The sequence below is a fragment of the Pongo abelii genome, chromosome 9 (assembly GCF_028885655.2).
Source record: "Pongo abelii isolate AG06213 chromosome 9, NHGRI_mPonAbe1-v2.0_pri, whole genome shotgun sequence".
In the NCBI taxonomy this organism is placed as follows: domain Eukaryota; kingdom Metazoa; phylum Chordata; class Mammalia; order Primates; family Hominidae; genus Pongo; species Pongo abelii.
Window position 1 is genome coordinate 111,540,367 of NC_071994.2, and position 13,141 is coordinate 111,553,507.

General features: G+C 39.0%; 1 protein-coding gene across 16 annotated transcripts in view; it reads right to left on the reverse strand.

The window, feature by feature from the left end:
• C9H11orf65 (chromosome 9 C11orf65 homolog) overlaps nt 1-13,141 on the reverse strand; it is a 162,788-nt gene that overhangs the window by 121,059 nt on the left and 28,588 nt on the right. For all 16 annotated transcript variants that reach the window (XM_054525006.1, XM_054525005.1, XM_054525011.2 and 13 more), the window contains exon 3: nt 6,616-6,708. In XM_054525006.1, the coding sequence (XP_054380981.1) occupies nt 6,616-6,708 (93 nt within the window). The remainder of the gene's footprint in view (nt 1-6,615; nt 6,709-13,141) is intronic.

The following is a 13,141-nucleotide window of genomic DNA, read 5'->3' on the forward strand; positions in this document are numbered from 1 at the left end:
ACACAATAATAATGGGAGACTTTAACACCCCGCTGTCAACATTAGACAGATCAACGAGACAGAAAATTAACAAGGATATTCAGGACTTGAACTCAGCTCTAGACCAAGCGGACCTAATAGACATCTACAGAACTCTCCACCCCAAAGCAACAAAAGATACATTCTTCTCAGCATCACATCGCACTTATTCTAAATTGACCACATAATTGGAAGTAAACGCTCCTCAGCAAATGCAAAAGAATGGAAATCCTACCAGTCTCTCAAACCACAGTGCAATCAAATTAGAACTCAGGATTTTAAAACTCACTCAAAACTGCACAACTACATGGAACCTTAACAACCTGCTCCTGAATGACTACTGGATAAATAATGAAATGAAGGCAGAAATAAATAAGTTATTTGAAACCAATGAGAACAAAGACACAACATACCAGAATTCCCAGGAAACAGCTAAAGCACTGTTTAGAGGGAAATTTATAGCACTAAATGGCCATAGGAGAAAGCAGGAAAGATCTAAAATTGACACCCTAACATCACAATTAAAAGAACTAGAGAAGCAAGAGCAAACACATTCAAAAGCTAGCAGAAGACAAGAAATATCTACGATCAGAGCAGAACTGAAGGAGATAAGACACAAAAAAACCTGCAAAAAATCAGTGAATCCAGGAGCTGTTTTTTGGAAAAGATTAACAAAATAGACCACTAGCCAGACTAACAAAGAAGAGAGAAGAATCAAATAGATACAATAAAAAATGATAAAGATGATATCACCACTGATCCCAGAGAAATACAAACTATCATCAGAGAATACTATATACACCTCTATGCAAATAAACTAGAAAATCTAGAAGAAATGGATAAATTCCTGGACACATACATCCTCCCAAGACTAAACCAGGAAGAAGTCGAATCCCTGATAGACCAATAACAAGTTCTGAAATTGAGGCAGTAATTAATAGGCTACCAACCAAAAAAATCCCAGGACCAGACGGATTCACGGCTGAATTCTACCAGAGGTACAAAAAGGAGCTGGTGCCATTCCTTCTGAAACTATTCCAATCAATAGAAAAAGAGGGATTACTCCCTAACTCATTTTATGAGGCCAGCATCATCCTGATACCAAACCCTGGCAGAGACACAACAAAAGAAGAAAATTTCAGGCCAATATACCTGATGAACATCAATGTGAAAATCCTCCATAAAATACTGGCAATCCGAATCCAGCAGCACATCAAAAAGCGTATCCACCACGATCAAGTCGGCTTCATTCCTGGGATGCAAGGCTGGTTCAACATACACAAATCAATAAATGTAATCCATCACATAAACAGAACCAATTACAAAAACCACGTGACTATCTCAATAGATGCAGAAAAGGCCTTTGATAAAATTCAACACTCCTTTGTGCTAAAAACTTTCAATAAACTAGGTATTCATGGAACGTATCTCAAAATAATAAGAGCTATTTATGACAAACCCACAGCCAATACCATACTGAATGGGCAAAAGCTGGATGTATTCCCTTTGAAAACCAGTATAAGACAAGGATGCCTTCTCTCATCACTCCTTTTCAACATAGTATTGGAAGTTCTGGCCAGGGCAATCAGGCAAGAGAAAAAAATAAAGAGTATTGAAATAGGAAGAGAGGAAGTCAAATTGTCTCTGTTTGCAGATGACATGATTGTATATTTATAAAACTCCATTGTCTCAGCCCCAAATCTTCTTAAGCTGATAAGCAACTTCAGCAAAATCTCAGGACACACAATCAATCTGCAAAAATCACAAGCATTCCTATACACCAATAATAGGCAAACAAGACCCAAATGAGTTAACTCCCATTCACAACTGCTACAAAGAGAATAAAATACCTAGGAATACAACTCACAAGGGATATGAAGGACCTCTTCAAGGAGAACTACAAACCACTGCTCAAGGAAATAAGACAGGACACAAACAAATGCAAAAACATTCCATGCTCATGAATAGGAAGAATCAATACTGTGAAAATGGCCATACTGCCCAAAGTAATTTATAGATTCTATGCTATCCCCATCAAGCTACCATTGACTTTCCTCATAGAATTAGAAAAAACTACTTTAAATTTCACATGGAACCAAAAAAGAGCCCGTATAGCCAAGACAATCCTAAGCAAAAGAACAAAGTTGGAGGCATCATGCTACCTGACTTCAAACTATACTACAAGGCCACAGTAACCAAAACAGCATGGTACTGGTACCAAAACAGATATATAGAACAATGGAACAGAACAGAGGCCTCAGAAATACCACCACACATCTCATCCTTGACAAACCTGACAAAAACAAGCACATCTTTGACACCATCTCATCTTTCACAAACCTGACAAAAACAAGAAATGGGGAAAAGATTTCCTGTTTAATAAATAGTGTTGGGAAAAATGGCTAGCCATATGCAGAAAACTAAAACTGGACCCCTTCCTTACACCTTATACAAAAATTAACTCTAGATGGATTAAAGACTTAAATGTAAGACCTAAAACCATAAAAATCCTAGAAGAAAACCTAGGCAATACCATTCAGGACCTAGGCATGGGCAAAGACTTCATGATTAAAACACCAAAAGCAATGGCAATAAAAGCCAAAAGTGACAAATGGGATCTAATTAAACTAAAGAGCTTCTGCACAGCAAAAGAAACTATCATCAGAATGAACAGGCAACCTACAGAATGGGAGAAAATTTTTGCAATCTATCCATCTGACAAAGGGCTAATATCCAGAATCTATAAGGAACTTAAACAAATTTACAAGAAAAAAACAACCCCATCAAAAAGGGGGTGAAGGATATGAACAGATGCTTCTCAAAAGAAGACAATTATGTGATCAACAAACATATTTTAAAAAGTTCATCATCACTGGTCATGAGAGAAATGCAAATCAAAACCAAAATGAGATACCATCTCACGCCAGTTAGAATGGCAATCATTAAAAAGTCAGGAAAGAATAGATGCTGGAGAGGATGTGGAGAAACAGGAAAGCTTTTACACTGTTGGTGGGAGTGTAAATTAGTTCTACCAATTGTGGAAGACAGTGACAATTCCTCAAGGATCCAGAACCAGAAGTACCATTTGACCCAGCAACTCCATTACTGGGTAAATATCCAAAGGATTATAAATCATTCTACTATAAAGACACATGCACGCGTATGTTTATTGGAGCACTGTTCACAATAGCAAAGACTTGGAACCAACCCAAATGCCCATCAATGACAGACTGGATAAAGGAAATGTGCCCCATATACACCATGGAATACTATGCAGCCATAAAAAAGGATGTGTTCATGTCCTTTGCAGGGACATGGATGAAGCTGGAAACCATCATTCTCAGCAAACTAACACAAGAACAGAAAACCAGACACCGCACATTCTCACTCATAAGTGGGAGTTGAACAATGAGAACACATGGACACAGGGAGGGGAACATCACATACTTGGGTCTGTAGAGGGGTCGGGGGGCTAGAGGAGGGATAGCATTAGGAGAAATACCTAATGTAGATGACAGGTTGATGGGTGCAGCAAATCACCATGGTACGTGTATACCTATGTAATAAACCTGCATGTTCTGCACATGTATCTCAGAACTTAAAAGTATTAACAAACAAACAAAAATACCAAAAAACAAAACAAAACAAAAAACACCAGCTTGGTGTAGTGGCTCATGCCTGTTCTCCCAGCACATTGGGAGGCCAAGGCATAAGGATTGCTTGAGCCCAGGAGTTTGAGACCAGCCTGCGCAACCTAGGGAGACCCCATCTCTACAAAAAATGAAAAAATTAGCTGGGCATGGCGGCATGTGCCTGTTGCTCCAGCTACTTGTGAGGCTGAGGTGGGAGGATCGCTTGGGCCCAGGAGGTTGAGGCTGCAGTGAACTGTGATCACACCACTGTGCTCCAGCCTGGGAGACAGAACGAGACCCTGTCTCAAAAAAAGAAAAAGAAAAAAGAAAAAAACAAATTAAAAAGGCACCAACCACATAGGAAAATATTGATAAATTGAACTACATTAAAATTAAGAACTTTATTCATCAAAAGACACCACTGCTTCAAAATAACCTAGAGGTTGTAGAAAGTGGGTAGAGGTATAGATGAAACAAGATTGGTTATGACTTGCTAACTGTTGAAGCTAGATGATGGGTACATGGTGGCTTATGACTTTACTCTTTCTCCTTTTGCATATATTTGACATTTTTTATAATAAAAAATCAAAGGAAAGACTCCATTAAGAGAGTGACAAGCCATAGAGTGAAAAAAAGATGCATGTAACACATGACTGTAACATGCATGTAACATATCTGTTACATGCATGTAACAGATAACTGACAAAGGGCTTCTATAAAGAATATATAACCCTTGTGCATTACTGGTGAGAGTACAAAATGGTGAGGAAAACAGTATGGTTGTTCCTAAAAAACTTAAAAATGGAATTACCATATGATCCAGCAATTCCACTTCTGGATATACACCCAAAAGAATTAAAAGAAGGGTCTCAAAGAGATATTTATATAACCATTTATAGAAGCATTATTCATAATAGCTAAAACATGGAAGCAACCCAAGTGTCCATCAGTGGACGAGTGAACAAGTACAATGTAGTATATACACACAATGGAATATTATTCAGCCTTAAGAAAGGAAAGAAATCCTGCAATAAACTATTACATGGGTGAATCTTGAGGACACTGTGCTAAGTGACATAAGCCTATCACAAAAAGACAAGTACTGTATAATTCCACTCCTATGAGGTAATTAGTCAAATTCATAGGGACAGGAGATAGAATGGTAGTTGCTGGGAAATAGGTAGAAGGGAAAATAAGGAGTTACTGTTTAATGAGGATAGAGTTTTGGTTTTGTAAGATGAAAAGATTTATGGAGATGGGTGGTGGTGATGGTTGGTGATGGTTACACACATTATAAATGTGTTTAGTACTACTGAACTATATTCTTTTTTTTTTTTTTTTTTTTTTTTGAGACAGAGTCTCGCTCTGTTGCCCAGGCTGGAGTGCAGTGGTGCGTGATCTCTGCTCACTGCAAGCTCCGCCTCCCATGTTCACGCCATTCTCCTGCCTCAGCCTCCCAAGTAGCTGGGACTACAGGTGCCTGCCACCACGCCCGGCTAATTTTGTGTGTGTGTGTGTGTGTGTGTGTGTGTGTGTTTTAGTAGAGACGGGGTTTCGCCATGTTAGCCAGGATGGTCTCGATCTCCTGACCTCACGATCCACGCGCCTCAGCCTCCCAAAGTGCTGGAATTACAGGCGTGAGCCACTGCGCCTGGCCTGAACTGTATTCTTAAAAATTGTTAAGATAGTAAATTTTATATTATGTGTACTTTGCCACAAAAAGTAAATTGAGAAGAAAGAAGTAGTTTAAAAAAAATACAAAGAACTGATTTTTAAAAGACCAATAAGGGGTACAGTGGTTTACACCTGTAATCCCAGCACTTTGGAAGGCCAAGGTGGGCAGATCACTTGAGTCCAGGAGTTCAAGACCAGCTTGGGCAACATGGCAAAACCCTGTCTCTACTGAAAATACAAAAAATTAGCTGGACGTGGTGGCATGCACCTATAGTCCCAGTTATTCATGGGGCTGAAGCAGGAGGATTGCTTGAGTCCAGGAGGTTGAGGCTGCAGTGAGCCCTGATCGTGCCACTGCACTCTAGCCTGGGTGACAGAGTGAGACCCTGTCTTAAAAAAAATAAATAAATAAAACAAAAAAACCCCCAAAACCCATAAGGATAGGGAACACACACACACACACACACACGCACACACACACAGAGGAGACTTGAATAAGCACTTTCCACATCACAAAAGTATCAGGGAAATACAAATTACAAACTGACAATATTATGTATTGGTGAGAATGAAAAGCACTAAGAATACCAAAGATTGCTAGTGCAAATATAAATTAGTACAATAGCTTTGGGAAATAATCTGGCATTATCTCCAGATTATCCAGAGTTGTGATAAGGATAATTTGTTGCTCAGCAATTCCATTTCTAGGTGTAGTATAAACAAAAAAAAAATGTGTACACTTATCCATGAGGAGATATGAAAATTCCCAGAAACAGTTATTAAAATAGCCCCAAACTAGAAAAAATACAAAGGTCAATCAACTGTAGAATGAATAAATAGCAATATATTCATAAAAGAGAATAATGCCTATTAATTAAAAATGAATGAATTTTAGCTACATAAATGTATTGTTGGATGAACAAATATATACCCCAAAGCATACTATAGGATTCTATTTATATACAGTTCAAAAACAGGAAATTAAAGTATTATGTTAGAATATAAAATAGTGGTTACCTTTTGGAAGAAGGGAGTTGGCAATGATTTGTAGGGTACCCGAAGGGAGTGATTTGGAGTATGAAAACATTGATCTGGGTGATGGTTACATAGGTGTTTGCTTTGTGATGATTCATTGAGCTATATATTTATGTTTTATGAACTTTCAACATATGTGTAATACTTTAATAAAAAGTTTTAAAAAGAAACAAATATGATGAGCACACTGAATTCATAAAGTAATCACATTTTAAGGAAAAATATAGGATGCTATATCAATAAGTAATGTCCTTACCTCTTTGGGATTAATATATTTCACTATCTGACGTGGTTCTCCTTGTCTTCTTAAATCAATCAGACTTTTGAAGTGTTGAAATATAGCGACATTCTAAAGGTTCAAACACAAGATTTTATGATCAAAACTGGAATTTCTATTTCTACTTAGCTTTTTGTCTAATCAGGGCAAAAATGAATAAAGTACCATAAAATAGATTTTATGTATCCACACTAGATTTTAGAAATATTATGCACTCAGGGTTTGCTTTGATAACCCTAGTAATATTAGTATAATTCTCACAAAGAGTTTTATTCTTAAATTTGTAATTGCATCACTACCAACTATAAATGTAATATCCCAAACTTTGGTAAAGTCATCTCAGTGTACTTTCCAGAGTAATCTAGAAAAAAACCAAAATACAGACTACTGATTAAGAACCACTGAGTATCGGACACTCTTGCCTGGGTTCAGCTGTTAGTATTTAGCAGCTGTGACTCTCGACAAGTTGCTTAACCTCTTTGCACTCAGTTTCTTCAACTATAAAGTGGGAATCATAGTAGCCATCTCATATAGCTTTGGTGAGAAATAAATGAATTAATATTTGTAGAGCATGTAAAGCTTTCTGACAAAAGAAAACATTCAATAAATATTAGCCATTGTTACCATTGCAGAATCCTCCTTATTCCTATAGTAATTCCACTGATTTATTACAGGATTCTGTAATGGTAACAACGATTAATATTTATTGAGTGTTTATCTATTTTTCACATTAGTGCAAATTTAGCTAAACAATCCCTACCAATTAGTCCATCTTGGAAAATTATTTCTTTAGTAACTCTCCCCTCAAGCCCCATCTCCCTAAAAATGCTTTAATAACTCTTGGTAAACACCCCACTCCCCATTTGCTTATGTTAAAGCAAATAAAATAAATTCAAATTTAAGTAACCCATAGTACCAATATAACAATCTAAAGCCCCACTACAATTGCCTATGGAAGATGGTACAGCCCATGTCTATACTAATAGTATTCTTTCTGAAAGGAAGATACAATTTTCCCCAAATAAAACTCCAAACTGAGTATCAAGAAATACTTATTATGGTTTAAAATCTGAATAGTATCTTGTAAATAGGTGGTTACTATATCAGTTGTCTACTAATACATAACAAACCACCCTAAAACTTAGTGGCTTAGAGCAACAACCATTTATTATTTCTCTCTTCCTGTGGGTTGACAGGGGAGTTCTGCTGGTCTTGGTTGGACTCATACATTTGGCCTTAGTCAGCTGCCAGATCAGCTGGAGTTGGGTGATTTAATACGGCCTCACCCACATATGAGGGTCTTCAGCTGAAATTTTTGGAATATCTAGGATAGCTGGGCCTCTCTTTCCACACAGACCTTCAGTTTGAGCTTCTTCATAGTACGGAGGTTTTAAAGTACCAAAGAGAGATTGGGTGCAATGGCTCATGCCTGTAATCCCAGCACTTTGGAAGGTCGAGGCATTAAAAAAAAAAAAAAAAAAAAAATGCCAGGCTCAGTGGCTCACACCTATAATCCCAGCACTTTGGGAGGCCGAGGTGGGTGGGATCACAAGGTCAGGAGATCGAGACCATCCTGGCTAACACGGTGAAACCCCGTCTCTACTAAAAATACAAAAAAAATTAGTTGGGCGTGGTGGCGGGCGCCTGCAGTCCCAGCTACTCGGGAGGCTGAGGCAGGAGGATGGTGTGAACCCAGGAGGCGGAACTTGCAGTGAGCAGAGATCACGCCACTGCACTCCAGCCTGGGCGACAGAGCGAGACTCTGTCTCAAAACAAAACAAAACAAAAGAAGTACCAAAGACAGAAAGTGGAAGTTACAAGGTTTTTTAAGGCCTTATCTTGGAAGTCACAGCAACATTTATTCTGCATTCCATTGGTCAAACTCAAGTCCTAACAGGGCTTGTTAGGCTTGGCCCCTAAGCGGGTCAAGTAAAAGGTGGGACTCACAGGAAGTTCCATATGCATTACATCTTCACTTGCAGTACACAGGGGAAGGGAAATCCTTCCACTGGGACAGAACCTCAAGTAGCATACCTGGTTGTATATTGTGCCTGGAAGAAAAGATGGCCAGAAGTATAGATCTACAGACGGATGGTGACTGATGGTTTGACTGGATGGTCAGGGATTTGGAAAGAACATGGTTAGAAAATTGGTGACAAGTGGGCTGGGGAAGAGGTATGTGCAGACTTCTCCAGATGGGCACCAAGTGAGAAGATGCTTGTGTCCTATGTGAATGCTCACCAAAGAACAATCTCAACAGAGAAGAATCTTAATAATCAGGTGAGCAAGATGACTCATTCCTTGGAATCAGTCAGCCTTTCCCCCCAGCCACTGCTATCCTTGCACTATGTGCTCATGAACAAAGTGGTCATAGCAGTAGGAATGGAGGTTATGTTCGGGTGTGGTGGCTCACAGCTATAATCCCAGCACTTTGGGAGGCCGAGGCGGGTGGATCACTTGAGGTCAGGGGTTCGAGATCAGCCTGGCCAACATGGTGAAACCCTGTCTCTACTAAAAATACAAAAATTAGCTGGGCATGGTGGTGTGTGCCTGTAATCCCAGCTACTCAGGAGGCTGAGGCAGGAGAATCGCTTGAACCTGGCAAGCGGAGGTTGCAGTGAGCCGAAATGGTGCCACTGCACTCCAGCCTGGGCGACAGAGGGAGACTCTGTGTCAAAAAAAAAAAAAAAAAAGGAATGGACGTTATTCATAGGCTCAGCAACATGAATTTCTACCCACTAGATCTGGCTACTGCCACCACTGAGAGAGTCCAACTTGCCAACACAGAGACTAACACTGAGCCCCTGATATGGCATAATTCCTTGGGGGAACTACCTAGCTTCCTTGAGACAAATTGATTATTTGGAATACTTCCATTATGGAAGGGGCAACACTTCTTTTCTCACTGGAATTGACATCTGATCCTTCCATGTGCACAGTGCTTCCACAAAAACCTTCTGTGTACTTTGAAAATGCTTTATTCACTGTCATGGTATTCCACACAGCATTGCTCCTGATTAGAGAACTTGGTTCACAACAAGTGTAGCACACCAATAGGCCCATGCTTATGAAATTCATAAATCTTACCTGTTCCCAATCACCCTGAAGTAACTGGCCTGATAGAATAGTGGAATGGCATTTTAAAGACTCAGTTGCAATTTAGAGTTCAGTGATAACACTTTTCAGACTAGGACGACATCCTCTATGTTGTAGTAGATGCTCTGAATGAATATGGTGCTATTTCTTACATAGCCAGCATTCATGAATTTGGGAATTAAGCGGTAGAAATGGAAGTGGCTCCCTCTCAATATTATCTTTAATGATCCACTAGTGAAAATTTTGCTTCCTGTCCTTCTTTGTACCTTTGTGCTCTGCAGATATAATGGTCTTAGTTTCCACAGGAAGAACGTTTCCACCGAAGTACATACCAATATTAAAATAGAAACTGATACTGCCACCTAACCATCTTGTTCTCCTCATATCAATAAACCAACATGCAAAAAAAAAAAAAAAAAAAAGACAATTACCATACTGGCTGGGGTGATTAATCCCAATTCTTAGGAGAAAATGAGCTATTACTACCAGTAGAAATTAAGGAAGATGTCTAGAATTCAGGAGAACTTTTGGGTGTTTTTTAGTAATACCATATTCTGTAAGAAAAGTTAGTGGAAAATTATAACAATCCCAAACAGGCAGAATTGTTAAAGGTCTAGCCCCTTTAGGAATGAAGTTTTGCGTCATTCCCTTCCTCCACCCCTGAGCAAGGAACCACAACCAGCTGAAGTGCTTGCTGAAAAAAAGAGAGAATATGAAATAGCTAGTGGAAGAAAAAAGTTAAAAATACCAGCTATGATTCCCATAATTAGCTGCAGAAACAGGTAGTATCTATAAGTATTTCTTCTATATATCTGCATATAAATATTAGCCATTTTTTTCTTTTGTTTTCTCCTGCTCCCATTCCCCTAAAACAAATGTAAAGTGTGTTAATTATAGTGTGGTAGGCAGCATAACGCTCCCTAACAAAAGATGTTCACATCTAATCCCTGTAATCTGTAATGTGTAAATATGCTGTTACATGGAGAGGGTGAATTAAGATTGCATTTGGAACTAAGGTTGCTTATCAGCTGACTTTGACACAGGGAAATTATCCTCATTGGCCCAAGGTAATTGCAAGGGTCCATATAAAGGACATAGAAGAGTCAGCAAGAGTGGTGTGATGAGGGAAAGACTTGACAGGTCATTGCTGGCTTTGAAAATAGACAGGGGTTGCGCCAGGAAAGGATTTTAGGAGGAAAAAAAAAAAAAAGAAAGAAAATAGAAGGGCGCCATGAGCCAAGGATGTGGGCAACTTCTAGAAGGAGGAAAAGGCAGGAAATTCTTCCCTAGAGTCTCCAGAGAGAACACAAGCCCTGCTGACGCTTGATTTTAGCCCAATGAAGCCCATTTCAGACTTCTGACCTCCAGAACTGTAAGATAATACATTTTTGTGGTTTAAAGCACTAACTTTGTGGCAATTTTTACAGCAGCATTAGGAAATTAATACAAGTACTTAACCTTCCACCTGGTATTTAAAGTATAAGATATCATAGGTAGAGTATGGTTCAGCAAAAAGAGGAATAAAAATGATCCAAAAAGGGATAAAGGTACTTTTGGGAAGGTTGTGAATATGCTTTGGCCTGTATGAGGAATGTTAGGTGGAAGCACGGTTTTGATTCTATTTGGAAGTTAAATATGGTTAAAAGGGATTTGTATGGATGCCAAGGTGACAAGGGGTAGACTCTGCTGGGTTATTCTATTGTCAACTTGACCAAACAAGGATAAATACAAAGAAAATGACATATAGACACATCATAATCAACCTGCTAAAACCCAAAGACGCAATTTAAAAGCAGCCAGAAAATAAATACCACATTACTTTCAGAGTAGAAACAGTAACACTATTTATTGACTTTTTAATAGAAACTATGGGAGACAGATAGAATGGAATGCCATCTGAGTGCTGAGGGGAGAAAATCCCAATAAGATGCCAGTCTAGATTTCTATGAAATGTGATAATATTCTTTGAAAATAAAAAGGAAATAAATATATTTTCAGACAAACAAAAGCTGAAGGGATTTTTCACAGGAGGTCTGGCATCTAAGAAATCTTATAAGAAATACTACAGACACATCTATAGTTCCAGAATTTTTGGAGGCTGACATGGGAAGATCACTTGAGGCCAGGAGTTTGAGACCCACCAGGTCAACATAGTAAGAACCCATTACGACAAAAATAAAAAAAAAAAAAAGGGGGGGGGTGGACAAAATTTTAAAAATTATCTAGGTGTGGTGATGCACACCTGAAGTCCTAGCTACTCAGTAGCTTGAGGTAGGAGGATCACTTGAGCTCAGGAATTCGAGGCTACATTGAGCTATGATTGCACCACTGCACTCCAGCCTTGGTGACAGAGCAAGAACCTGCCTCTCAAAAACAAAACCAAACTACAGAGAATTCTTGAGTTGGCAGAAAATTAATACCATAAGGAAGCAAATAAGGCTATAGGAAGAAATGAAGGGCTCTGGAAATGGTTTGTATCTGGATAGACAAAAAGAGATACTGAAGGCCGGGCGCAGTGGCTCACGCCTGTAATCCCAGCACTTTGGGAGGCTGAGGCGGGCAGATCATGAGGTCAAGAGATCGAGACCATCCTGGCCAACATGGTGAAACCCCGTCTCTACTAAACATACAAAAATTAGCTGGGCATGGTGGCGCATGTCTGTAGTCCCAGCTACTTGGGAGGTTGAGGCAGGAGAATCGCTTGAATCCAGGAGGCAGAGGCAGAGGTTGCAGTGAGCTGAGATAGTGCCACTGCACTCCAGCCTGGTGACAGAGTGAGACTCAGTCTAAAAAAAAGATAAGGAAATTAAACAAAACATAAGTAAATGGAAAAACACCCCACATTCACGGATTGGAAGCCTTAGTATTGTTAAGATGACAGTATTACCCAAAGCAATGTACAGATTCAATGTAATCACTATCCAAAATCCCAATGGCATGGCATTTTTTGAAAAAATAGAAAAGCCCATCCTAAAATCTATGTGGAACACAAGGGACCCTGAATAGCCAAACAGTCTTGAAAAAGAATAAAATAAGTGAAAAAGTGTGAGTTGGAAGAGCCATACTTCCTAATTCCAAACCTTACTAAAGCTACAATAATCAAAACAGTTCAGTACTGGCCTAAGGACATATAGGCCAATGGAATAGCATAGAGAGCCTCCAAATAGACTCATATATATGTCATCAACTCATTTTTGATAAGGGTTTCAAAACCATTCAATGAAGAGGACAGTATTTTCAACAAATGTATCTGTGACAATTATATACCCACATGAAAAATAATGAAATTGGGTCCTTAATTTACACCATATGCAACATTAAGTCAAAATGGATCAAAGATCTAGGTGGCATGCAGTGGCTCACGCCTATAATTTCAGCAATTTGGGAGGCCGAGATGGACAGATCACTT